The sequence below is a fragment of the Equus caballus genome, chromosome 17 (assembly GCF_041296265.1).
Source record: "Equus caballus isolate H_3958 breed thoroughbred chromosome 17, TB-T2T, whole genome shotgun sequence".
NCBI lineage: Eukaryota > Metazoa > Chordata > Mammalia > Perissodactyla > Equidae > Equus > Equus caballus.
The window spans coordinates 36,277,398-36,305,235 of NC_091700.1; the positions used below are offsets into that span (position 1 = coordinate 36,277,398).

The 27,838-nt window shown below is 47.8% G+C and overlaps 1 protein-coding gene across 12 annotated transcripts in view; it reads right to left on the reverse strand.

Annotated features, from left to right (window-relative positions):
• Positions 1–21,535, reverse strand: part of LOC138914995 (mitochondrial ornithine transporter 1) — a 110,302-nt gene extending 88,767 nt beyond the window's left edge. For 5 of the 12 annotated variants that reach the window (XR_011427691.1, XM_070239602.1, XM_070239596.1 and 2 more), the window contains exons 1-6: positions 20,897–21,036; positions 18,465–18,589; positions 12,884–13,142; positions 8,695–8,832; positions 6,407–6,576; positions 5,274–5,432 (exon numbers count right to left, since the gene is read on the reverse strand). Coding sequence is in view for 9 of the 12 variants with exons in the window: in XM_070239602.1 (XP_070095703.1) it covers positions 5,274–5,432; positions 6,407–6,576; positions 8,695–8,832; positions 12,884–13,142; positions 18,465–18,519 (781 nt within the window). In the remaining 3 variants the exon portion in view is untranslated. Of the gene's footprint in view, positions 1–1,644; positions 3,823–5,273; positions 5,433–6,406; positions 6,577–8,694; positions 8,833–12,883; positions 13,143–18,464; positions 18,590–20,896; positions 21,228–21,429 lie in introns of those variants that run through there. The other 7 variants (XR_011427692.1, XR_011427693.1, XM_070239603.1 and 4 more) reach the window with 4 other exon arrangements.
• Positions 21,536–27,838: the final 6,303 nt, after the last annotated feature.

A 27,838-nucleotide genomic window follows, 5' to 3' on the forward strand; every position in this document is an offset into this window, starting at 1 on the left:
ATTTTACAACCCACCCCTACTCACAACCGACTTCACTCGGGTGATGTGGAACTGCGAGGCAAGGTCACCTTTCTGTCATAAACACACGCTAGCCCTGTGTCCACCGGAAATCATATTCTCATTGGTACTGGGTGCTATTTTATTCTAAGTACCTTCACTGCAACTTTATCTCAGGGCCATAATTGTCCTTGAAAACAGTTCTATTTTGGCTTTATTTAAATTATCCTTGAGTGATTTTCCTTTTATTGGCAAGGCTCTCAACAGTCTAGACCAAGTTGAATTTATCAAGAAGTGAGAGGTAGCAACTGATAAGAACCGGTGCCTCTGCTAAAACAGTACTCATTCCTGAAAACCTTGTGCTCGGCAAAAAGCACACTAAAAAAAAACAACAAGTTCGTGGGGAAAAAATAGGGTTTGGGACAGACCACTCCAACTAAGCAACTTCGTAACCGGCATGCTAACCACTCACCACCCAGGTTGGCAGCTCAGACTATCTGGCAGTTGCCATCATAGGTATCTTTTTTAAAGGGGACCTAGAGCCATACTTTAGAGAAGGGCTGGTGGGTGGCAGAGCGGCACAGATGGGAGTAGAGCTCTGAGCCGCTGGGCATCATGGTGGCACAGAAAGCCATGCAATCCTGGCAGGCTGCCTGGTTATGGTGCTCTTTTTTCCCCTCAAAATAGCCCACAAAGGGTCCCAGCTACCGGTGCAGCAGCCTAGCTGAAGACTCTCTGCTTTTCTGACAGAAGTTGTCATTTTACTCCCCTAATCGGGCTCCCCTTGGAGGAAGAGGTCTTGGAGGAACATGCTTTCAAGTTCCTTCCACGTTATGACTACTTTATTCCCTGTATTTGTGTGACAGAAACGTGTTGTGGCAGAATACGTTGTACGGTTTCCTTTAAAATTCCTGGAGCAACAACCCACAGAGGGCAGAGGCGGCGGCGGGCTTAGGGGAATGGGGAAAAACTGCGATCTCACTCTTCAACCGAGCCAATCACCTTTCTCAATACTGCCAACAACAAGGGAAGGAAAGCGCAGTTTGTAAGAACCTGGCTTTTAGAAATAAAGGGGACTACAGTTGGGGTTTCTCTCCCCTAATCCTCCAAAATGCATCAAGATTTCTGGCAATTCTGAGTCACCACACTCCCCTGCTTTTGCTCACCTAACAAGAACTGGTTTAGGGCCTCCTGGGTATTGCTTTCTTCAAACCCAGTGTGAAGCGTTCTTTGACCAATGCAAGAAACTTCCATCATAATACATCAGAATAATACTGGTTTTCTTAAACAGAATTTACTAATCTGAAATAGAATTATCCAAAACTTAATAGCAAGAAGTTTAACTATTTTAAAAAATAGAATGGCATCCTGCCAAATCAGTCCCGTCCCATCCACAGCCTGGTGCAGGGGGAGTGATTCCAGAGAGCCAAGTTTCATACCGCCAGTGTATATAAAAAGTGTGTATTTTGGTCCATTTACCTACAGTGAAATAATTTTACATCAGGAATCTTGCTGACAAAAACCAATGCTTGTTGCAAGAAAACCACCACCTCGGAATATTACTAAACACGCCTCAAACATCACCGTCACTTAGTTCTTTGCATGGATATAAAGTAGTTAAACAAAACAACTCATCATATGCTCAAATATTAGGTAAATAATTTAATGATGATAGAACAATAGAATTTCTTTAAACACAATATTTCAAGTTACTATATTTTTGTCTGGAGTACAAATCTGAAATGGTACCAATTGTACCCAAATACTGAACCATGAATTAAGCAAACAGAATGAAAAAAAAAATTCTCCTGACTTTGGTTTCCATTCCTTACTCCCACTCACTCTTCCTTGCCTCAGACGGCTTCTACTCAAGACACTTAGTTCAATCCTTAAAGGACAACATGAGAGGGTCTGCTGCCGACAGGGCTAACCCCCAGACGACCCACAGGCGCCGGGCAGGGGGACCACAGACTCTGAAGCACTTCACTTCCTGCTGGAAGCCAGTCCCATTTTCTACTTCACTTCAAGCCAAGACTGCTGAGATGAGGCTCCCCTCAGTAGCTACTGACCATTTAAGTATGGAGAGAAAAGCAAGGTAGAAAAATTATTTACATTCTGCCAACAGGGACAGACACACCTGGTATGGACTACTATTAACATTGTCAGGCTGCCTGCTTTCAGTCTCACAGGCTGCTTAAGAACACTTTTTACTGCGAGAGCCCTTGCTGGTCTTGGAGCGGCACGGAGTGAGGCGGCTTGCTTTAGTGGTGACGAGGAGGACTCTCTTACACCAGGTGGCCAAGGAGCAGCTGCCCATCCCCAAGTCTGGGGATCGGATGAACTGGGGGTTTTGTTGTGGTTAGTACACATACATGGCAGAGTTTAACAAAACTACTTTTCCTGTTTCCTTGCTTTATAAAGTCACACCCCACATGGTCACCATTAAACTTCACTGACTGCCAGTACCAAATGTGAAAGGCTCCGAAACTGTAAAAGCAAGGCAAGCAGTATGGATCCTGAGACATGTTAGAATGGGTCAGCCCAGACATTACTCACAGTGGAGTGCAAACACTACACTTTGTCTAGTTCTGTCCAAGATGGGAGGACTCCACCCATGAGCCCCATCACTCAGTCACCAGACAGGGAACGAGGGCTTCTCTTGGCTTTGGCGCTCTGCTCCCTGGATGGGTTTCCAATTGGTGCAGGTAATGAGTGAGAGGCTCAAAGTAGATCAACAGCCCATAGATGGTCCAACACAATACTCTGGAATCCCACCCAGACCAGGAGCAAGACAGGAGCTAAGGGCTGTTGTCAGCCACAAGCTGACTTCACAAAGCACAGCAGCACAGCCCCCTCCCTTCAGCCCCTTCCTCAACCTAAAGCCCAGCAGACAGGAAGCTCTTTAGGAGAGGGAAGGGAAGTTGGCACGGGGAGGGCATGCTGTTGCCCAAAGGCCTGATGCTCTAGGCCAAACCCAACAAGACGTCAGAGTGTAGAATATGATTCCACCTAGAAAATGAATGGCACTATTTTAACAGTAGAGCATCCTGGGAAAATCCAGGATGCCTACTCTGAAACAAATCAAGAACATGGAAGTCACACCAGTATGCAGGTATGGCCTCCTCTTTAAAACACAGATGGATATTTTAGTTTTCAAGCACCACAGGAAAACTTTTTAAAAACTTTAACCACTTAGTATAGTATAGGTGCTAAGCAGATTTTAAAAGAGACCCTACATATAGGATGGCTTAAGCCATCACTTATAACCATCTTTATGAAACGTGGTTAACGCCTCTAGGTTTTCCTGGTGAGATTTGAGATCAAACATGGAACAAAGTGTGCTTCACTCACAACACATAACCATCCAGACTGCATGTACGCATACAGGGCTACGCAAAAGCCCTGATATAACTGTATTTAGCCTTTCAGATTCGCTACAGAGGGCCAGCAGCTCGCCCTGAAAGTCCCACCAAGGACAAGAGCAGTAACTTTTCTATTTCAATACAATTATGAGCAGAAATTACATGATGCAAAATAGAGGTCCTTCCATAAAGCTGAAGATTTAAAGCAGAAGAAGAGAAGACAAAAACAGATTTCCCACAAAATCAAAATCATTCCACATTGGTCTTGTGCTCCATGAAGCCCTGAGATGAACTGCAGCCCTCAAACGCCTATTTGGATCTGGGTTCGCCAGAACACGTCAGTAAGCTTCAAACTGGCTCATCAGCAACTTTCTGCTGTATTCATAGGCCAAGAATAGTGCCCCGTTGGCAGGGAACGCTCGGATCATAGTAGGTTTCAGTCCAGAATACAAGGCCATTATTCCTAGAAGATAAAAGGTGATGGAAGACTGAGACTCCCCTCCTTGGAGCCACCCCACAAAGCTGCAAAGCATAGATATTTTTACACTTAGAAATCCAGCCAATAGCACTAAAAACCAACAAGTGATGGAAAGACTTATTTCCGGGTTTCCCTGGACTGACGGAAACAAATCAACTAACAGAAACAGGACAAGTGTCAGGTCTCCCAGCAAAGCTGGTTGATGCTTAGGTAACATATACCAATTCCACACCTGGTTAACTTCTGGTAAATGGATTGGGTAGAGCTGAGGCCTCACGAGGGCAGACAGAAGGCAACCACAGAGCCACAGGAGGCAGCAGCCTTGCAGCTTCTCCTGGGGGGTGAGGGCCACGAGGCATGGGGCCAGCAGAAAGAGCACCGGCACTGAAGTCAGAGACCTGTTTCTAGCATTAGCACTGCCCAAGGTAGTTATGAAGAACTAGTTAGATAATTGAGGTGTGAGTACTTTGTAAAATCATAAAGTGTTATGCAAATTTAAAGAGGGGTTACTATCAGTAATGTACAAGATGTCTGCACTCTATTTGGGATACAAACTAAACAGTTTCTGCATATTGTTATGGTGCTTTTTTTTTCTTTCTCTGCTTTATCTCCCCAAACCCCCCCCTGTACATAGTTGTATATCTTAGTTGCAGGTCCTTCTAGTTGTGGGATGTGGGACGCCACCTCAACATGGCTTGACGAGCGGTGACATGTCCGCACCCAGGATCCGAACCCTGGGCGGCCACAGCGGAGCACGCGAACTTAACCACTCGGCCACGGAGCCGGCCCCTGCTCTCTCTCTTAAAATCAAGACAGGGACATTCACATCCCAAGGTTTAAGACGTACAGTGGATGCTGGAAGGACAGAACTTTACTCACTAGTTGCATAAAACTGGCTTTAAACAAACATTAACTGGAAAATCTTTATCCTCCTGCTTAACTCTAAAAATTGATAGCAAATTACCTTCAGAAGTTGCTTAGTGCATTTCTAATTCCAGAAGTCTTAGCATTAAGGATGTTGTACATTCTTTTAAATCCCTTCGTGGTTCTTAGAGATAATTTTCTGATAATACATTATGCAAAACAAGTGGTGCTAACTTCAAAACACCTATCCCCTTAGACAAAGCCCCTAGTTAACAATTCCCTCCAGGCTATTGAGAACAAAGAATCCTGACAGGTACCCGGGCCAGGGGTTAGGAATAAGAACTTTAAATTTTCTTGAGAATAATGAAACTAACTAAACTAACTAACTAACTAAACTAAAGAAAGGGGGTTGGAAACAGAAATCCACAAATGTGGATTAATATACAGTACTAGAAAAGGGATATGCGGAGGGGGAAGAAAGCAATTACACACCTGACCACCTCAACGAGACTAGCACCGAAATGACCAGCCCCTCTAAACATACCTCCTGTTTCTGCAATTACCAGACTCACCTTCATTTCTCACAACAGTTATAAAGGTTCCGAGAAATCCTGCCTGTTTCCCCGACATGGAAAGAACTTGAATTCTGGATTTTATACAATCCACTGGGTATACAGCAAGCCAGAGGCAGATTCCACCAACGCCACCACTTAACATCAAAGGGACAGGGCCTAGAGAAGAAAATTGGCAAACAGTATTTTGTCTCAAGGGCAGCTGATGTGATATTTCCAGAGGCCAATGGCAGTGGCCGGAGGTAGGTACAAACAAAAACGCTGCAAACACAATTCCTTGAGGAGACTGTCGAAGCTCTAAGAGCATAAGGTTCCGGTTGGTGGCCTGGGTCTACCCCTCATCATGCCAGGATGAGAAGCCCGAGCGAGGGTCATGTTTAGGCTGATCACTGTGGCACTGTGGCCCTCCTGTGCCATCCTTGGAGGGCTGGCCCCTAGAATCAGCAGGCCCCCAGCAGCATGGCAACGCCTTACAGGAGGAATGAGAATAGAGGCCACTGAAATGCAGGGTGAGGCATTTATCAGCCTTCTCTTAACTATCTTAATGCCCCACAGCCCTGATTCTTCCTTTACCATGAAAAACCAAGGTTGTCTTATTAAACAAGACAGTTAAGCCTGGGAGCTTGACCAACCCCAGAATAAGTCCACCAACCATGAAGGGAGGTGTTCAAGAAAAAAGTTATCACCCATGTGATTCAAACAATGATATGGTTGTATCCAGCAGCTAAAGAGAACAAACTAGAAAGAACTACACTTTTCACTGCTCTCAAAACACTATCAAGACTTATTACCAAGTTCTCAGTTTATTGCAAGCTGACTTATAGGTAATTTCCCACAGGGAAAGTAATTTCTATATTTCTTCTTCCCGAAAATAGATCCAGAAGAAATTCACAAATGTTATTCTAGGGAAGAAGTTTGGGATGTGCTGCTCCAGCCCCTGTCCTGAGGAAATTATGAAGCCCAGAAGAAGATGCTAGAAATCATTCGGCCCTGTTACTTTCTGCGATTTAGAATCTCCCCAGTGCCAGGTGGATCCCCTACAAGGCGGCGCAGAGTGCACGGAATCCGCAGCAACCATACAGTCGGGAAGCGGACACCATCAACCCACCCGCCGTCCACGCAAATACATTTACCTAGTTCATCTTTTGATCTCCCAGATGCAAAAAACGATCGGCTCAGTTCATAGCCACCGAAGAAGAAGAAATAGCCCGGTACTTCTCGAAGTAAAGTGCTCGAGAGTCCATGGTAGAAGCCCAAGGGGCCATCCTTCCTAAGGATACTCTTCACGACAGACCAAACTGTACTGGGAGGAGACACAGAGAGACAGTTACAGGAGGCGAAGCAGCTGAATCTGTAAACAGAGAACCAGAGTTCTAAAAGGCCGCTGTGGGAAGGAAATCTCAGGGAAGCTCAGATACAGCTATTTTATAACAACCTTTGTCACCTGAACTACTCCAGGGTAAAGAAATCTCATTAAAATGGATGCACACATTTCTAGAAGGCATATTATCAAAGATGTAAAAAAGCTAACATCCAATTTTTCAATACGGAATAAGCAAAATTACAATAAGGAGTTGTCCAAACTCAGCAAGAATAAAACGGTATCCTATTTGCCCAGTCCCTTACCTCCCTCGATTTCTATCTCCCCAACCTTTCTTTTGATCTGCTGTGTTCTGAGAAAATTGGTTCAGGTGTTTAGGGTTTGTCTTGTTCTGTGTCAGTGCAGGGAAACGAGCAAGTAACATTAAACATTACTTTAAGGCAAGACAAAAGAAATTCTAAGAATGGAGCTACAGCTCCTGTAAGGCAAGAAGCACCAGGACTTAGTTCTTAGAGAGGTAGTGGTGCAAGGCTTTCTAATTAAGCAGATCCGAGTCCTGCAGCAGCCGGAACACAGCACCCCGTCCATCTAGACTCCTCTTCCCGAGTACGTGCGCCGTGGCAGGAAGAGCGCAGAACCCGCACACTCAGCAGCCTGGCGGACCCCTCACTCCTCACTTTGTTCTCAGAGAGCAGGTGACTCAGTTTGGACCAATGAAGGACCAAGCCCAGAGATAATAAAGGCCACCTGCTTTTAATGATTATCTTCCTTCCTCGGACTTCAGAAGGCTTCATCAGGTATTATCCATCAGCCAAGTCCTTCCTGCAATGCTGCTCTCATCCTCGGATGTGAACGTAACAAAGTAACCCAACTCGACACGGCCAGCCTACCTTCCCATCCAAGTCTTAACCCCAAGCTACTCTACACCCCTGCGTGGCCACTGCTATGCCTAAAATACAGTCAGCCAGTACTTACTTTCACGCAAGCTGTCCATCTGCCTAAGTCCTTTGGACCTAACTATTTTCCTTAAAAATACCTTAAACCACTTCAAGGGGCATGAGGGCAACTTTCTGGGGGCTATTAACGTCCTACTTCTTGGGCACTGGTTACAAAGGCATGTTCATTTCACACTTACGATTTCTGTGTGTGTTCGTGTTACTGTGTACACATACTATCTCAATAAAAAGTCTTAAAGACTCACAGTTTTGGACTCTGGGCTATGAATAATAGATTCAAATTGGTTGTAAAGAATCCCAAGGGTGCAGGAAATTGGGCTCTATTACAAACCCCAGCCTCGCTGCTGCAAGGGGACTGGTAACTCTGAAAATGGTCAATTTATCTACCAATTTTCCCCAGTGGATTGACAGGGTCTGAGTTAACCACAGCAATATTCACCCCCAGAACTGCAGTCAGCCAGATGTGAAGATAAATAAGCAAGTTTTGAGATTAATCAGGATAATAAATTGCTTTACAATTCAAATAAATCATATGTACGTGACATATACACCTTCACAGGGTAACTAGGATCTTTCAAGACTGAGCTGGAGAGGAATTTGATCTGAAGGGCAGCTATGCTCACAACGGTCCTGCTCAGTGTTCCCAGAACTGGCGCCCTTTGCAGGTCCCCTTGAAGGATTAGGGAGGGGCGTAAAGAAAGTTACCGCGGGGATCTGAGGCGATCAGCCTGAACATCTACGTGAAACCTGGGAAAGAGCATCAAATATTCATCTCAGAACCCAAGCGGCCCTTATGAATGCTCAGTTCTCACACACAGTTCCAAAGCTGTCTGCCATGTGCCTCCAAAAACAGCTGGGGATCATGCCTTATGCCCTCAACCGGTCAAAAGGGGTAGAAGCTCCTGGCTTCATCACTTCTGGGCTATTAAACACCTGTCTATGATGTTCTGTGGCCTCGGGGGTGGGTCCGACCACCACAAATAGTCCGTTCAGAAAATTATTCTGATTGGTAGAAGTTCTAGAAACAGTATTTTGGATTAGACAAATCTGTTTCTATATCTGTCACTTAATTTTAGTACAATATATTTTTTAAAATACTCAATACATGCTCGAGACCTAATGTTTGTGCCCAAGCGGTGCTTACTTCTGGCTTTTGGCTATCTTCCCCGACATCTGCATTTCGTACATGGTCTGTAGCCGGCACTTCACAAGCTCAGTGGGGCAGAGCACCAGGGCAGCAAACGCGGAGGCGAAGGAACCGGCAGCCGCATTATGCAGGTCACTGAAAGGACACAGCACAGGAGACCAGTTACCTGTCCAGCCGTTCATTCATGCAGCACTCACTGCGCTGAAACTCAGTGGTAAAGGAGAGTGCAGATGAAGGGAGAGAAACACTTCCTGAGTGCCCACCAGGAACGTGCACGTGCTGTTTCATTGAAGGATCTGCAACTCGGTGAGGCGAACAGCAAGACCCCAACTGCCACACGGAGAAAACGACACTTAGACATGATACGTGTTGTGCCCAAAGTCACACAGCTGCTAAGTGGCAATGATAGGATTCGAACCCAGGTCTGCCTGACTGCAGGATCCATGCGCCTTTATCAGTCACAACGCTATGGACTGAATGTTGCGCCCCCCACCCCAGATTCCTTTGTTGAACCCTTTAACCCCAATGTGATGGTATTTGCGGGGTGAGGGGGGGGAGGGTCCTGTAGGAGGTAATAGGTTTAGATGAGGTCACGAGGGTGGAGTCCTCATGAAGGGATTAGCACCCTTATAAGAGACCAGAGAGCTAGGCTGTGCTCGCTCTCTGCCATGTGAGGACACAGCAAAGTGGTCCCTCTGCAAAACAGGAAGAGGGCCCTCCCCAGACACCGAACCAGCCAGCACCTTGATCCTGGACTTTCCAGCGTCTAGAAGTATGAGTAACAAATGTGTGTTGTTTAAGCCACCCAGTCAATGGTATTTTGTTACAGCAGCCAGAACAAGAAACACAGTGACACACAAAACAAAACCAAAAACCATGGAGGAGGAAAAAATTACCTATAGTCCCATCACCCAAAAACATACACTATTAATACTTTAGTGTATTTGCCGCTAAGCTTTAAATAAAACTAGGTTCTGAGGCTATGCCTACATGCTCAAAATCCAACCTGGAGCAGTGGAGCATATAACTGCCACAGATGAAAACCCAGGATAAATTTTTAACCAAAAAGCTGCCATTGCAGAAAGATTTCCCAGGTCAGCTGATGACCGCCTCAACCTCAGCAACAGACGGCATGAGGGTGTGATGGTGCTGGAGGAGAGCATAAGGCCGGTGCACGTCAGCAGTTCGAGGGTTGTAGGTAAAATGACTACACTGGAAATGTAAACGGAGGAATGAACGCACATTAGTCCAAAAGCGGAAGCACTCACCGCATCTCCTATGGGTTTAGTACCACCAGCCACAGTCACCAGCAGGGCTGTGACAGTGGAATCCAGTGAGAGTCCAAGAGTATGGGGGAAAGTCTGAGAAACAAACTGCCAGAAGACTTCTCGGAGAGTTCACGGGGATCAGAAGAGAAGATCCTCTCCAAACACTGGGATGGTGTTTTGTCACGTGGGATGGGACCATCCTTTCCACGGCAGGAAGGACCAAACTGCTCAAAGCAGGACAATTGGCTCCCTGGCGCTCACCTTTAAATGTCAGCATCATGCTGTCACTGAACAACCAGGATGGGTCACCGATTTCCAGAAGGGCCCTAGGAGGTCTTCCCCGCAGCCAACTGCCCGAGGCAGAGAGATCCCCTAATAATTTTTCCGCAAACTGTGAGCAGAAGCCTAATTGACCTACCACACTCAGTTGTCCTAAAGTTACATTAAACTAACAGTTACACAAACTAACGTCAGTATTAACATGAAATCAAGGGCTGCCTCCCATCTCAGCCCTGACTTCCTATTCCCTATTCGGTGATGCACATGGGTGTAAGGCAGGTGTCCAGGGGCTGAGGCAGCTTGTCACACACTCAGGGTTCTCAGAAGAGTTGGCTCAGCCAAGGTTTTCTTCCGGGAGGAAGACACTGCTTGCAGTACGGACTTCCTTTTGATCTTAGAGAACCAAACATCCGACCATTTCCAGAGGAGAGCCAGACTCAAGACTGTATCTGCACACAGCTTTCCAGAGTGTGGAAACTGCCCCAGGCCGTTCACTCCATTCCTTCCCCCTTCACTCCTACTTGGCTCATTTGTCAAAACCAAAGCTTAAATGGCGTCTGCTGTCTTCCAGCCAGCCTGCAGATCCGTACTTGCCTCCCTCAGGGACTCTCTGTCAACCTGCTGACAGGCAATAGTCAATGGGGGTCAGAATCTGCCAAGTCCGCTGGAACAAAGGTGGCATCCACAAACACAGCTGTCTAGTCAATCCAAGATGCAGCAACGGCTCGGACGCTGAATGACCACCAAGCACTTTGTTACAGCACAACGACAAGGCCACATCAGATGTGCAGTGGACTTCGGCTTTCTAATAAATACTTTCAGCTGCCACTGTGCTAAATGAGGGCCACAGGCCCCCAGCTGGGCCTAGAGCATACATGTTCAGAACTGGAATGGAAACGGCACTAGGCGTAGGGTGGCATTTTCTAAGAACCAACTGTTTGTCACCCATTCAACAAACATGTACCTGGACCCCCCTTGCTGTGTAAGATCCCATCTAGGCAAAGGTCAAAGGAGAACACTACGAAAGGTAGTTCGAACCGAGAGCAGACAAATATTTACAACACTACTGCAGAAATTCACAGCAGGTTCTCACAGGCACTTTTCACTACTTCTGCTTATTAGTCTTTTCTCTGGGTCTGACCCCCAAAAATATTCCAGAGCCCCGACTGGGGTCGTAGGGAAAGACTGCTGGCTGGGGGCTCAGAAGACATGGTCTGCATCCTGGCTTTCTCAGTTACCAACCAGTGACCTTGAGCACGTCAGTGTCTGCACTTCAGTCTCCCCGTCGACCAAACAGATATCACCACCTGCTTTGCTCCCCTCACAGGACCAGAGTGAGGGCTAAAAACACAACATACACCTCGGAGGTTTGTAAACTAAGGGGGCATTTCCCAACAGGTAATGAGCAAACACCGGTCTGCAGGATGAAAAAGCAGCAGCCCCCCAACTTCAAAAGGATGAGAGTGCTGGGCTAGGCCAAGTGAATAGGATGGCTTCTTTCCTGCAGGACTTTCTCACGTGGTTGCTCACTGTTTCCCTGTCTTCTCCCTCATTCGTCCTTCGAAGGATGCTGAAGGAGACCCAAACTCCAGGTCGCCCAGAGTAGAAAGTCTCACCCTCAAGTTGGGAGAGCTCCGGTCGCTACAGTCTTCCTTCTGTCAGTCTCCATCGTGGGATACCACTCTCTCCTGGGTGGTCTCCTGCTTATTTCTTTCCTTCCGCTCTTTCCTGACCCCTTTGTGCTGGTGGGTCCCATCACCAGAGCTCAACCCTCTATAGATCCTGTCTCCCCGGATGACCTCATCCAGTCCCAAGCCTTTAAAGAGCAAGTTCCATCCATCAAGATAGAATTCCTGTCTACAAAGGGGCACATCTTTAGACTTCTAGCCACCTCCAGAGAACATTTCTATATAAAGGAACCCACTCTAGTCATGTGGGACCTGTAGTTGCACTAGGGTTTCAAATTCCTACCAAAACACCCAATAAGACCGCCCTTTGCAACCACAAAGCCGACACAATAATTTTAAGTGATTTAAGACAAATCAATGTTCAAAGGAGGGATGCTATCCAAGGTACATGCCAGTGGTTTCCTAATTCTTTTTTGTCCGTATAATAAACACCCAAGGGATGACCAAGCATAAGCCGAAGTCTGACATTGGGGCAGACTCAGCCAAAGAAACCGCAGGTTCACCGGCATCTTCTCAGATGCTTCTGACCCTTGCTAAAATTCCAAGGTTCTCCTCAAACCTATTTGGCTCGGGCAACGTCTTCCAATACTCTGCATTTTGCTGATGAACTGGAGCCCATAACATGGGTCACAAGCTGTGTCTATGGTTTCAGTCCAGCACTTCTGCCCACACGAGCAGCAACACCACCGTTGGCATTTGAAAAGTATCTTCCTGAATACCAACACGTACGAGTGGTTCGTTTTCCACGGTGGATCATGGGCAATTCTCCTTTTGCATGATGCATACGTGTCTTCCAAGTTTTATACGACGACAGTGTATAAATTCGTAATCAGAAAGTAGTTATCTTAAAAAACGAAACCTCCTTCCCCATAAGGTATCATAAAAATCCTGACTGTACAATGGTATTGGTTTTTCTTAAAACAAAAAAGAGTGTCCGTGTCCTCGACTCACCTCAGCTTTGCCTGCTTGTCTAATCCAACCGCTTTCCGCACCACCTGCTGGCAGAAGCCGTAGCACATGAAGAGGACGGAGTTCTCGGCGATGTTGGCGATCAGCGCTGGGCTGGTCCCCCTGTAGAAGCCCCGGAAGCCCACCTGGGAGTAGGTCTTCAGGCAGCAGTCAGTGAGCCCTCTGTACAGCTTGGGGAACGTCTGCATCTTCACCTTCAGTGTGTCGAAGGGCTGCCCCGTCAGAACGCACGCTGTGCCCCCTGCAACCAGGACAGAATCCTCCTCCAGCACTCATCTACGGCTGTGTGTGAGCGCAGCCTCAATCACCCGGGGGAATGAGGGACAGGCAGCCCACCACAGGGCGCGCCTCTGCTGCAGTTCATTTGACCTCTTTCCCCCTATACCTTCTAGCTGAGTCCAATAAACAACTTCTAGGAGGTCCGGAAGGGGCCCAGCACCCAGGTCCAGCCCTGAAGGAGCTCACACGTGGTAGAGGGAGATGTGTAGTCGATAGTGAAAGCCACAGGAGGCAAGGCAGGGGGTGTGTTTAGGAGCATCAGCCAAGGGGTCAGAGGGACCTTGGCTTGAAGCCTGGCTCTGCCGTGAGATCCTGGACAAGCCATGTAACTTCTGAGCCTCAGTTCCTCAGCTACACCCAGCTAATAGGGTTCATGCGAGGACTCAGGAAAAATGGATGAGCAGGCCTAACCTAACGCCTGCTCCACAAGCGGTTAATAAACAGCAGTTAGTGTGTGTGAGCGCGAGAGCGCGAGGCGCGAGAGCGCGAGCGCGCGCGTACGCGCGCAGCCATATAAAAGGAAGGGGAGGAGAAATCTCGGAAGAGTTAATCACTCTCTTTGCCTAACGCCCAGTGGCACTGATGACTATCAGAAAAATTACAGAGCAGCAGGCAGCAGATAAGGAAAACAGAGTCTGGCTAATTAATCCCTGAGGAGCTAAATATTTGACCCTAGGGAAAAACCTCTAATTTGCACTCTTTCCATTAATGATTTGTATTCAGATAGGGAACAGACTGAAACTTACCTTTGCTTGGCATAAATCCTATTATTTATAAGCTTTTATACTGTAGGAGTACTAAACACAGCAAACTCTAGATTGCATTAGATGCCTTCAATAAAAATTCTGAACACAAGGAAGCGAATGAGCCATAACCACTCTAATCTACCCTCAGCCCCTGGACTGGGGTCAGCATTCTGGGAACTGCCACGGGTGAGCGCTTCCACCTCCCTTGGGCTCAAGATGTCCCCTGCTCGTGTCAGGAAACCACCACTGGGTGAGGTAATTAAAGCCTCATCAAAACTGAAGAGAAGGCTTACATAAAATATTTAAGAAAGACAATTTCATAAGTTTGACATTGTACATACTTACTCCAACTAAACTGTGGAAAGCAGAGATGGGGGAGGGACTGTTAACTCCCAATTAATTATGGGCAGAGAAACAGACATTTCCAAAGAGTCTGAAAGTCGTCTGATCCCTTCTTTAAGGACTACAAGTCTGATCTGAGCACAAGTCCGAGCTCCAGGATCATGTCACTGCTATTCGTTTCTTCCACAAGAGGAAGGACACATTTCCACTTTGTCTTGCCACCTTATCACAAATTCTGAATTAGTAGAATATAATGTAATAAGATGTTACTATAATCAGAGTTATTCTCTCTCAGGGACTGCTAGGCTAGAATCAAAAAAGATCCTAATTATATCAAAACAATTCATCCCAAAAGAAGAGGTGAATGTCAGAATTTAAATGGGTACATGATTTAGATAATCCAGATGCAGATAAGCTGAATAAAGCATATAATTCAGAGAAAGAGATATATATATATATTTTTTTTTTTTTTTTTTTGGAGAAAGATTACCTTTGAGCTAACATCCACCACCAATCCTCCTCTTTTTGCTGAGGAAGACTGGCCCTGAGCTAACATCTGTGCCCATCTTCCTCTATTTTATATGTGGGACACCTGCCACAGCATGGGTCAATAACTGGTGTGTAGGTCTGTGCCCGGGATCCCAACCAGCAAACCCCAGGCCACCAAAACCGAGCGCACGAACTTCACTGCTACACCACCAGGCCAGCCCCCAGAGTAGTCTATTTTAATGTTTAATTTATAGACATAAAACACATTTTTAATACAGAGTAATACTTTAACTGGAAGTCTTCCGTATTCTAACCCAATCATCCTGAACAGTTCAGACATCAGAGTTTACTACAAGATGCATTGGTTGGTATATCTGTAACAGTTACATTTCCAACAGGGAGAAGGTAGGAGGCTAATGAATTTTCAAATGCCAGCTACAATTCTCTCTTGCATCCATGGAGGTAAGCTAATTTCCCATGTAATTTCCCACTCACAAATGACACTGTGGCAGCACCTGCCGTGGCCCCTCTAGTGGGTGATGAGTATTCTGGACACCAGCCCCAACCGCTGAGCCCGACCACCTAGCCGGTCTTCCGATCTCTGACAAGTCAATGAAGAAACACATAATGTAGAGGAAGTAAATATTTTTCCCGACTTGGAGCTCAGACCTGTGATCATCTCTTTCTCCTCAAGAGAGGAATGGAAACAGCCTCTGCCTTCTTTCACAGGTGTCACAATTGCATCTTAGTCTCTAAGAGAGGCACTCAGATGTGTTGCTCCCTACACTTTACCAAGGCGGGTGCCGTGGATTTTCAGTCCTCGACAGAGTAGGCAGCAAGTGACGAGGTGTTGAGGGAACTGTAGGGGCAAGGACAGCACACAGGGAGGACAGAGGCGAACACCGAGAAGCAGACCGTCAACCAGAAGGACCTGGTCCGCCCTGTCCACCCAGGCAGAGGCGAGAATGGCACACCACCCTGGAGACGGTCCACAGGTATTCCACTTAACAGCACAGAGAGGCGGGAAATTTCCAAAATATTCCCATCAAAAAAGACTTTGGGTTTGGTTTTAGTTTTGACATTTGAGAGGACAAACTTCAATTATATAAAATGTGACAGTGCCCAACTACACTAAACAGACACACTGCACAGAGCAGTCGGCAGGAAGCGCGGAAGTTTGCAATTGTTAAACCTCTAAATCTTCAAGCGCCGCCAAGGTTTCCCTTCATGGCAACTTAACTTTGAGATCCATGCTGCCTCATTTCAATAATGATCCAGTTACCTAACCATCTTCTTCACACACTCCCCTCCCGGCTGCCTGGGGCTCTCCATCCTTTCCGGGAACCTCTCCCCCGGCAGCGCAGACAGACAGCGACGGCTTCCCAGCACCTTAGAGCAGAGGAGCTGGGCTGAAAACCTGTCTGGTGGGGGAGGTTTGTTTACAAGGAAAAGGAGAGCCACGGAGAACAGCACATGTAGTCTACACCCATGTCACCTCAGACCACGACTGGCTCTGCTCTCAGGCGCGAATCACTTTCCTGGGTGGTCTGTGTCCACAAAACACTAGGGGTCCTTTGCTCCTGGCAATGGAAAAGAAAATGAAAAATCCCAAAGCCCAACAATCTCCCCAACCACAGAGCTGGGGCAGCAAGGTCTCTAAACTGATGCCCCTCTCTGGGAATGCTGTTGGCCCATTATGCAGAATTAACACAAACAACAGAACTAGACAAGGAACGAAGCAACCAATGTCCCAGCCCTGCCGTTACACTATATAGCTGTGCAACCTTGAACCACCATCCCTCTCTGGGCCTCTTTTCTACATATACAATGAGCACTATTGTCAATGGTCTCTAAAGGCCCTTCTAGTTCCATCCTTTGAAGACTGGGACGCCTCCAAGGTGGGACTGCTGCTCCCCTTTGCATTCGTGCCTCCCAGCAGAGGGAGTTCTCAGGTCACTAACAGGAACCTCTTCTGCTCACAGCCACCACAGGCTTAGACCCCCTGCAAGGGAGCCTGCTGTCCTTGGAAGTTAGAATAACCCAGGGCAGGGCTACATCAGAGAGGGGCGACCCTGTGTACCAGCGCAGGAAGAAAGAGCTACCCAGAGTAACCAGGAAGAGTAACTACTTATACGCATAAGGGCTCGATACATGTTAATACTATTGCAAAGCAGCACATCTTCCAGCAAATGCCTTACACACCAGACTCCCAACAATACTCTTGCAATTTCTATCTTTAAAAATTTACCACAAGTTATAAATGTGGCACCCCATACCTGCCCACACATAAACACCTTTCTAGGAAAAGGTAAGCATTTTAATTCTATCACAACAGATCCCACATCTTTGATAGACTGACTGAAGGACATTTAATTCCAAAAGCTGAGAATCTCTCAGGTGGTTAAATGCCCTCCTGCTGCAGAAACAAAAACTGAGCCCAGGGTGTTCACACGACAGGAAGAGGATGCCAGAGGCTGGCAAAGGGTTCCACTGTTACCGTGGTCAGTGTCCTCCAAATGTGACAAGGGGGGGAGGGCAGGGGGGCGTTGCAGCTCAATTCCACGGCAGGACGAGGGGCTGACCCAAAGTCACACATTAGGCAAGAGGCCACTGGGGCAGATCCTGGATGGCCCTAAGTTTCCCTGTTCCTGGGGCAGGACACTCCTTTGGGCCTCCAACCCGGGGGCCATGCCCTCCCCTGCACTTCTTATCAGTGTCTGCAATGCTGTGTCTCTGGCCTTCCTCATGGCCTTATTAGCCTACCTTACCCGACCTTTGGATCATGGGAAAATACTTTGTTCCTCTCTGAACCCGACTTCTTTTTTACAACTAAGCAATGACAAGATAAGAGGAGACAACCACACTTGAGCTGTTGACCCAGGAGGTCCCACCAGATAAGAGGACAGGGCCATCCAGCCTCTGGCCTCTCCACCCAGGGCAGCTGTGACCCATGGTAAGAATCAGGAGGCCAGGGTAGACGGGGTTTCCATCTGAGAAGCACGAGTGCTCCAGAGGCCCTACAACAACACAGGCATCTGGAGAACCAAGTCACCACCCAGGACTTCCGACTCTGTCATCTGCCTCAGGCTGAGTGAGGTGACCTTTTCTAAAGAGTGACCTGTGTGTTGCAAGCCCTGCCCAAGAGTGCTCACCTGTGCCCACCGGCCACAGTCTGCCCTGGGACTTGGCCCAGAGGCCCAGCCCACTATCCCCAGGCAAATGCTGGGGCCTCTCCTTTCCTTTCCTGTCCGTCTCATTTACCAAGGACATTTCTGAAGGGAGCCCTCCTTTCTCTCCCCAGCAGTCGTAAGGACAATCACTGAGATTTCCCTGGAGAGTTGGCACAGTGTTACTTTTGCACTATGAGGGCTCTGAAGACGGCCAGGCATGTGGAATCCCGTGTCACTTGCCTCTCCCGGCCATGTGACAATGGACGAGTGATTTCAGCTCTGAGCTGCGATGTTTTCCAGCTGTAGACTGGGGATGCCCCCAACCCACAACCTGACTCAAAAAGTTTTAACACAGCGAGAACTCCCCCACCTTCTGCCGTGCTTGAACACGGTATTACACGCCAGTAAAGGGCTGCGTCCCGGGGGTGAGGCGTATTGCGTCTGGAGTGCCCAAGGTAATAGTTCCACCACCCTTTCACTCGACCTCCCTTAGAGAGGAGACTTGAGGAAGAGAGGACAGGTTTTCTCCGGGATTACCTGCGGCCCCGGCAGTGAGGTCAATGGCAGCTTGGATGGCAGGATTGGACTTCATGTTCGTCTGCTCCTCTGCTGGGCTCCGTGGGAGGCAACTCTCTGGAGCTTATGTCGGGCACCTCACATCCCTGGGAGGAGGGAAGGGTTCACCATCAGTCGGGCCCCGCAGCCTCCCCTTCTCTAGGCCTGCTGCCCAGTTACTGGGCCTGAACTTCTGGGAGCTGGGAAATCGGCTCTTGCTGCTGTGAAGGAAGAGGGCTCAGGGTGTCCGCACAGCTGAGCCATCAGCCTCCCCTCTCCCCGTCCACCACCTCCCCAGTCCACCACCTCCCCACGAAAAGCTCTCAGGTCAAAAACCTTCCTGATATCAATGCCACAGCCACTTGGGGCGGGGGAGGGGAGTGCCTTCAACCAACCTTTCTGGAACCCTTAGAAACAAATGCCAAATAAGTGAGCCAACCACAGACATCCCAAGCCACATCAGCCTAGTTTTTCAGAGGCTGACGTTGAACTACCTGTGCACCACGCTCAGTTCGAAATTCAGACAGTGGCCTGTGGGGGTCCCTAAGAGGAGGTCACAAAACCATCTGGGAAGGAGCAGGGTTGGAGCTCTGGCGAGTGACACACGCCTGGGTCATCTGAATGCCTGCTCTGCCACCAGCAGGGTGGCTCCTTGGGCCTCTAGAGCTGGGGGTCCCCATCTACACAAGGTGAATAAAGTATTGTCACTATAATACAAAAGGCAATCACAAATAGCCACGTCAGACAGATGTGATGACGAATTGTGAACATGCAGCACGGGTCCTTAGAATAGCCACAAAGCACAGCATCAAACATTAGTTACTGTCACCTCGGAGTCCCCTCCAGAGCTCCACTGTGAATGCGCACAGGAATCACCGGGGGGCCTTGTTAAAATGCACATTCTGATCCAACAGGCCTCAGGTGGGACCAGGAGTGCTGCCCGTCCTGACCTGCTCCCAGATGAGGCTAATGCCTGGGCACCAACCCTCCGAGAAGCAATACCTGGTCCACTGTGTCCCAAATTTGCTTGATAAGAATCACCTGGGACACTTGTTAAATATTCAAATGACCAGGCCTCTCTCCTGGAAATCTTGATTCAGCAGGTTTGGGCTGAAGCCGGCAGTCTGGGAAAGCTAGAGTCTACTCCTCTCCCTTTAGACAAAAATCAATTAACTATGGCTGAGCACGGACTTCATAAACATTGACTAGAAAAAGGAAAGTTGGCTCACTACACTAACATAGAATATTCAAATAACCAACTCTGTATGGTTTTCAAATGATGTAAGTGACTTATTCGTGAATAACAAGGGATTTTTATTCATCACACTGAAGAGAGCTGTGATCCCAGTCAGGCCACCTCTCAGAGGAGGTGCGCGGGCCAGGCCGGATCATTGACGAATGCCAACATCAGCCTAAACGTCAGCAGAAAATAATCTTAGCTACCAAGTTTTTTAACCACTTGAAGCACGTTCTCTCTGACCAGACACCAAGAATCTTCCTTTCTCCACAAAAAATTTTAAAACCAGCAACAAGAAAAGCACAGAACTTAATAAAAGCAACTAAGACATACAAGACACCAATTTAACATTATTGATGGGCCTAGAACGCCAGGACTAATTACTAAGGTTGATGAGGCGGCCTGGGGGATGCAGAGAACGACATCAGGGCTTAACCCAATCTCCTCCTTTTCCAGATGGAATACTGAGGCCAGAGGGAAACAAGGGCCTGCCCAAGGTTATAAGACTAGTCAGGGCAGAGGGAGGACTCAGCTCAACTCTTGCCTTTTGGGTCTGCGCTTACCAACCAATACTTAATTCCAGAGTTTTCCAACCTGGCCAGAAAGGAGAAAAAAAAATCCAACCGTGCACTTTAAAGGAAAATGAAGGCAAGCGGGGAGAAAAGTCACACGTGCAGGGCACAACGTGGCCTTTTCAGTGTGTTCATTCCTTTCATTGTGCACCTTTCTTTCTTAACTTAGAAGGAAAGAAAGGCACAACAGATTGTACTATATCAAGGTGAATTCAACCCCTTTAGGTAAGTCAGACTTGAACACACCAAATCCTACAAATAACTACTTGTAGAATTATCAGGATAGTAAACAGTGAGAGGAACAGATTAACTCAGGTGTGGTCAATTGACTCAAATTACACGCAGTCTTGGCTTGAAGACGACATATGGCTCGCGGGAGGCGAGACTGATCAGCATGAGTTAAAACCGATTCGTGAGCCTTCGGTACCGCTTAGAGGGGAAAAACTGAACCCTTCCAGCGTCCCTTTACCCCTCTTTCAAACTGCACCCGAGTCGGCCTCCGGGAGAGACAAACCACAGGGCCGATCATACAGCCTTCTCGTTCCCTGGGGAAATTAATTTCTCTTATGGGAGGATCCGATGAGGCCACACTTTCCACCACGTACGCGAAATGCCACGGGAAGGTTCCAGCTTCAGGCCGGAGCCGGCGCGGCGGGAGGCCGCCTGCCGCCGAGTCACCACGGCCGGGGCGGGAGGGCGCTCGGAGGCGCCCCAGGCTCGCCCCCCAGCCGCCCCTCCTCCTGGGCGCGGGATCCCGGTCCGCCCCAGGCACAGCTCGCCGAGACCAGTTCCAACTTTCTCTTCCCCGCTCGATCGTCCGCCGACTCGGCCCCGGCAACCTGCCCGCGTCTCCATTCATCGGCGCCTCCGACCTCCCCGGCGCTCGGGCGGCCGGCTGCCACCGCGCGCAGCACAGGAGGGCAGCAGGTGATCCCCGGGGCAGGAGGCCGCCCGGCCCGCCAGTCTCCCGGGCAGCGCGGGGCGAAGGGCGCCGCGGGTCCCGGCGCACGTGCACGGCGGCCGCCGACCCCGGAGCCCAGCCCGGCGCCCGGGAAAGTGGCGCCGCCAGCCCGCTGCCCGCGCCCCACTCCCGGCGGGCTCCCCGCAGCCCGCGAGCGCCGGCCGGGGCTGCGCTCACCGCCGCGTCCCGCTCGGGCTCCGCCGCCTGCTCTCGCCTCCCTTCCGCGCCGGGGCCGCCTCTTACCGCCCACGTCGGCCGCGGCCCGGCCCTCCGCTCCGCCCCCAGCGCCCCCGCGGCGGGCGGGCCCGGGCCCGGGAGGTGCCCTCCGCGAGGCGGAAGCCGGCGGCGCGCTCAGGCCTCGGGGGCGCGGAGCGCGTGGAGCTGCAGAAGCGGGAGCGGCCGCGGCGCCGGGCCGGCCTCCCAGTCGCTTCCCTTTCCCGGGGCCTCGGAGACCTTGGGCGGCGCAGGGCGCGGGGATGGGAGAACGGCCCGAAGTCCCGGGGCTATTAACCTCGCCGGGACTCGGGGCTCAAGGCTTTGATTTTAAGTTATAATTGAGAACGAAAGCACTGGAAAGGTGGTGATGAGAAATATTCTCATTCCGCCTCCCGCAAAGAAATCCATCCTTACGTTTGGGAACGTGCAGTCGTCTATGAAAGCTGTAACAGTGAATTGGCCTCTCTGATCTTTTAGTTGCTATTGAATTATAGACTGTTTCTATGGCTCTCTGGCGCTTTGTGAAAAGGCACTATTCAAAGAAGCTATTGTATACCCGGGAGTAAAGGAATTCTCTCTAGCGCTCGGCCACACAGCAAATGCCTCCTCGGTTGGAAGGGTCTCGGCCTATTACTGACAGCAGTTCAGTGTGACAGTCACGGCCTTCCCATTGCTTTGGTTCAGACTTCCCAAGCTGTATTTATTTTCATCTTCTACACCGTGTTTTCTTCCTTAAAGCGTGGTGTCATTTTATTTTACAGCTTTCTGCCCTGTGTGGATGTGCTGTTGGATTATTGCCAGTGTAATTTAAGTGATTTTTGGCGTGGGCCAGTAACTTAAGTATCGGAGGTGACTTGCGCTTAAGGTGAATGCACGACTGAGTAGACCTTCCTGGTGGAGGAAATGCTATGAAGGTCTCGGAGCTCCTGATAAACAGGCACGCTCATCAAAACAGCACAAGAGTATCTTTTCACAGCATCAGCACTTTAGAAATCAGGTTTCCCAAACACAATTTAATTACAGAAACAAGGCAGGGAGGTTGAATGACTTGACCAGAGTGACATGAAAGGTAATTATTGGGAGATAGATCCAGGAGCAGAATCTACAGTTACAACATCCTAGAGGACTGGGGGACTTTTTTTTCTTTTTTCTTTTTTTTGTTGAGGAAGATTAGCCCTTACCTAACATCTGCTGGCAATCTTCCTCATTTTGCTGAGGAAGACTGGCCCTGAGCTATAATCCGTGCCCATCTTCCTCTACTTTATATGTGGGACGCCTACCACAGCATGGCGTGCCAAGCGGTGCCATGTCTGCACCTGGGATCCGGGTCAGTGAACCCCAGGATGCCAAAGTGGAACAGGCGCACTTAACTGCTGCCCTACCGTCAGGCCCCTGGGGGACTTTCAATATCACCTGGCCCAGTGGCTTTTGCAAACTACAAAAATTAGGCCCAAAGGAAAGCTAATTAAGGACGGATCTAGATCTCCTGTTATAGATTAGAAAGAGCGCTGGACTGAAGCCAGGACACTCACGTAAGAATCTCTGTGTGGCCTTCAGTGAGTCATTTAGCCTTTTTAAACCCAACCATCACCTGACTGCCCACACGGCCTCCTTTGAACCCTTCTGCTCCCGGAGCCTGCTGGAGCAAGCCACCACATGGGCTGACAGCACCTCCCTCCCCCCCAAATGGTTTATCTCCTCTCCCTTTATCTCTTTCCTCTTCTTCCCTTACAAGGGCTGCTCCGAACTCTGGTCACTCTCCTCAAGCCTTCTACATTTCTTCTCTCCCTCGCCTCTCCTTACCATCTCTCAGCCTCAATTTATCCTATAATTGAAGAAGCAATCAGGAAACATTTGCACAAATTTTTAATCCTAATCTACAAAGGTACCTTTTTTGCACAAACTCTCATCTGGTTTTCTTCTTTCTTGCTGTCTTGCCGGGCTAGGACTCAACGAAATTCTAATGTCCAATTCTAATGTTCACGTTCTTAACCACTATGCTCTGCAGTAATACGTCCCAGAAGGCTTCCTCTTCAAAGAAGAGGGTTGCGGGAACCAGAAGTTCTTCTGCCAGAATAGATCTCCTTCCATAATATTTTACAAAATCGTCTCAGCAGCTTCAAATCCCTCACAGCACTGGCTCTTTCTGCTATCTTTGTGTTAGGAATGGAAAAACAAAATACACAGACGTTAAAAAAACTTAACATCTCACTGGAACTCAGAGAACCGATTGGAAAATCACCTGTTTGGCCTTAAATCATGAAAGTGTCCAGGCAATCTTTGTTGTGAGGGTAATCCCCCAGGAGTCCAATGGCCTCTTGAGGACAGAATTTGAGAGTCATGCATCACAGTTTTCTGTATGGGTAGGGTAACCCAATAGGATTTCAGACCTGGGTTCAGAACAGCAAACAGGTCAATGCACTGACCCCTTTGCTCTAAGTAGCTGTTTGCTGCACCTGGATTGCACAACCAGCGACGTCAGTGCAGCTGGCTCTGTGATGAAGGGGCTGGTGTGACACAGGTCAGAGGTGAGGGGATGGACAGAGTGGCTACATGGAAAAGGAGCCTTTTGCTGTTTCAACAGAATTTCACAATGCACTGGCTAATGATAACAAAAGGACAAATAATTTCACCACTTGCATTTTGGCTGTGATGCTATGTGGGTGTGTTTTAACAAAGTCTTAATTGGAATTGAAAATAATTCAAAAACATAAATCATCTCTGATTCAAGGATACTTTTAGTTAATGAGAAGGAAGAAAAAATGCTTTGATTACACAATTTCAACTCCCACTGAAATTCTTAGCTGCTGATGTGACTTTTAGTGAAAACTCCCTCAAGTATTTTTTGGAATCAAGTAGAATTTGTTTGTATTTGAAATAAACATGGATTTGGATTCCTGTCTATCTGTGTGGAATAAGGGGGACTTTGTATCCCGTGAGAGAGTTGTGAGGACAGTGTTTTAAAGGGGGGCAATTTCTTTTATTTGTCTTTTCCTTGGTAGCTTTTTAACAGTACAAGCAAAAATGAGAAAGTCAGCTGAGGCTCACATTTCATGAGCCTTAGGTTTGAACTTATAAAATATATTTTAAAAAATAAGAGATACTTTATAATAGCAAAGAATTAGGGGAAATGCCCATAAGTGGTTAAAATTTAATGGGTCATCAATAAAAGGAAGTACTATGCCATAATTTAATTATTTTCTCAAATCATATGCTTTAGTATCTATTTGGCTGCAAGTAACAGAATGTCCAACTATCAGTATATTTATTTTGAATATAAAAATAAAGCTAGAAGTGGGAAGTTCCAAGTCTGTTTGATTTAACAGCTCAAAAGTATCTGGGTCAGCTTCTCTGTGATTCTCTTGACTTTTCCCTCATGATCACAAAATAGCTGCCACAACTCTGCCTATCACATCCTCACATGCAACATCCAAAGGCGGGAAGGAAGCATTCTCCCATATGTCCTTTTTTGTCAGAGAAAATAGTTTTTTTCCAGAAGCCTTCTGTCAAACTTCCCCTTATAGCTCATTGGTCCAGAACTGGGTTTCATGATCCCCCAAACATAAACACTGGGAAGAGAATGGAGTTACCATGGTTGGTTTAGAACAGGGGTCAGCAAAATTATTATGAAGAGGACCAGCTAGTAAATATTTTAGGTTCGCAGGGCATGCAATCTCTTGCATTTATTCAACTCTGCCGCTGGAAAGCAAAAGCAGCCATAGACACTGTAAACGAATGTGTGGTTGTCTTCTGATAAAACTTTATCTGTGAGCACTGAAATTTGAATTTCATATAATTTTTACCTATCACAAAATATTATTCTTCTTTTGATTTTTTTCAACCACTTAAAACTTTAAGGAAACACTTTGTATGGCTTGTGGCCAGGGTTGGCTAGCAGGCTATGGTTTGTGGACGCCCAGCTTAGACCAAAGATGATTTATCCCCTTGGGACTATGGGAAAGGCCCACCTTCCCTGAGGCATCACCATCACAGACCTGAAAACAATAAATAAAGCAGGGTTCTCTTAGGCAGTCAAGAATGACCCCTACAGCACATTAAAGACATGGAAAAATGCCCAGGGATGTGATGATTTTTAGAAAGCAGATTACGTGTCAATATGGACCGGACAACCCCAACCAATTCCGCCTGTTGAAATCCCCGCTCTTCCCTCAGACCTCTTAGACACGGCCACCTCCAGTGGCTTCTCCTGACCCCTGGTTCTCCCAAACGAATCGGATCACTGCTTCCTATCAATATCAGACTTTAACTTAGCATGGATCATGTGCTTGGCTCTCCACCAAACCAAGTGCTGGAGACACAGAAATGAAACAGATGGTGACTAGCCTCAGAGAAACGTCGGTCCACGTAGAGAAGGAGGAAACAAATAATTATAATTCAAGGAGGGCATGTGGCCAGAGGGGTGTGAGCAGTGTGGCATCCCAGAGAAGGGTATGAATAAAGGATAGAGAAGAGGGTTTCATGAAAGGCCCCCAGGAGACCCCCGTATGAGGGTGGGTTTTGAAAGGAAGTGGCCCTTTTTTAAGAGGATGAACATCTGTTGATGTGTCACTCAGGGCTGTTAGCTGCAATCAACAGAAGCGAACGGGCTGAGGGAGCACAAAGGCATTGGGTTAAAAGGATACTGGGATGCTCTCAGGATCGTCAAATGGGGAGACAGGGCACCCTGAAGAACTTCTTGAAACGAGTCCCCAAACGTGCTGCAGAACAGGTCAGATGTTACAGTTCGTACCACCGTCCCTTTTGTGCCAGGGCCTCAGCCTCATAGCATTGCTCTTCCAAAGCTGGGCACCTTCGTTACCAGCTTTGGCTAATAAGTCACTTCCGTGCCATGTCCACTGCCTTGTATTGCTCGTTTCCAAATCGACATCTCATGTAGACGCAGCTGATGGATGGAGCTGTACCCTGAGCTTCAAAGGACAATGGGGACGTGGATTTCTGGCCTCTCTTGGAGAGGCAGGACTCACTTGTTAGAGAAGTCCCTGAATGGAGACAGGGTTTTCAAACAATGCTAAACAGCCAGAAAACATGACACACGCCCGCTCCAAACCAGCCAAGCATTCCAGTCGGAGGAAACGGCAGGTCTAAGGCACAGAGGGATAAAGCAACGGCAGCACATTTGGGGGATGGTAGCAGTTTGGCTCTGCTGGAGTGTGAAGCAGGGAGTGCCAGGAGATGAAGCTGGAGAGGCGGAAGGAGCCACCTGCTGAGCTCTCAGGGTCCCAGTCCTTGAATCTACTTGGTGTCCCCTGCTGAGGCGCAGGAGTTGTGACTTCCTCCTTACCTGGCCTGGGGCCTTGCCCATGGGGGGTTTTAGTCACTGTCTGTTGAAATGAATCATTGCAATAAACCTGTTGGATTGCATCATTGTTGTCGAATTTACGAGGATGAAGGTTGCGGGTGTATCTGGTTCTCTCTTGTGTGCATGTGCACGTACCTGTGTGCTTGTGTGTGTGCATGTCTTTCCCCACAACTGGGCGCATCTGGAATCCATACTTTTCTAAAGGCTAATTTGCTTTAAATATGGGACGTATTCAATCACTAGCTCTTAGAGCCACATCCACATTCTTTAATGACGCTTTTATTTACATATAAGATCAAAACCATTTTTGAAAATGGTAATAAAATACGGTTTGAGAAATATAATGAACAATATTCTGTCTCATAATAAAACAAGTGAAAGACATTACCAAATTTGCGTATTTTCACACTTACCAAATTAATAATCCAAAGTAAGCGTTACAAACATTTTATAAAAATAAAAATCAAATAACTGTAAAGGTCATTTCTCTTTGCCTTTTTTTCAGTTGTGATAATTAGAAACTGTAAAATCTACATATAGTTGGTACTATTATCTTAGAAATACAAACATCAGGGGCCTGCCTGGTGGCTCAGCGGTTAAGTGCACACGTTCCACTTCTGCAGCCCGGGGTTCGCCGGTTCCAATCCCGGGTGCAGACATGGCACCGTTTGGCAAGCCATGCTGTGGTAGGCGTCCCACATAGAAAGTAGAGGAAGATGGGCATGGATGTTAGCTCAGGGCCCGTCTTCCTCAGCAAAAAGAGGAGGATTGGCGGCAGATGTTAGGTAAGGGCTAATCTTCCTCAAAAAAAAAATCAGAAGTATCATATGAATAAATTTTCTCTTTCAGGTTCCTCTTGTTGTTTCTCATCTTCACATCTGACAGCAATCAGATATATCGTTTCAAGTTCTCAGGGTCAACAAGCATTAAACTCAGCTTGACTGCCACAGAAGTGCTGCCATCAGGTCGGGGACCTAATACATATCTTCACCATAAAATCTGGAGGATCAGTTCTTGGTTTGGTCACTATTAAGCAGAGCAGGCCAGGTG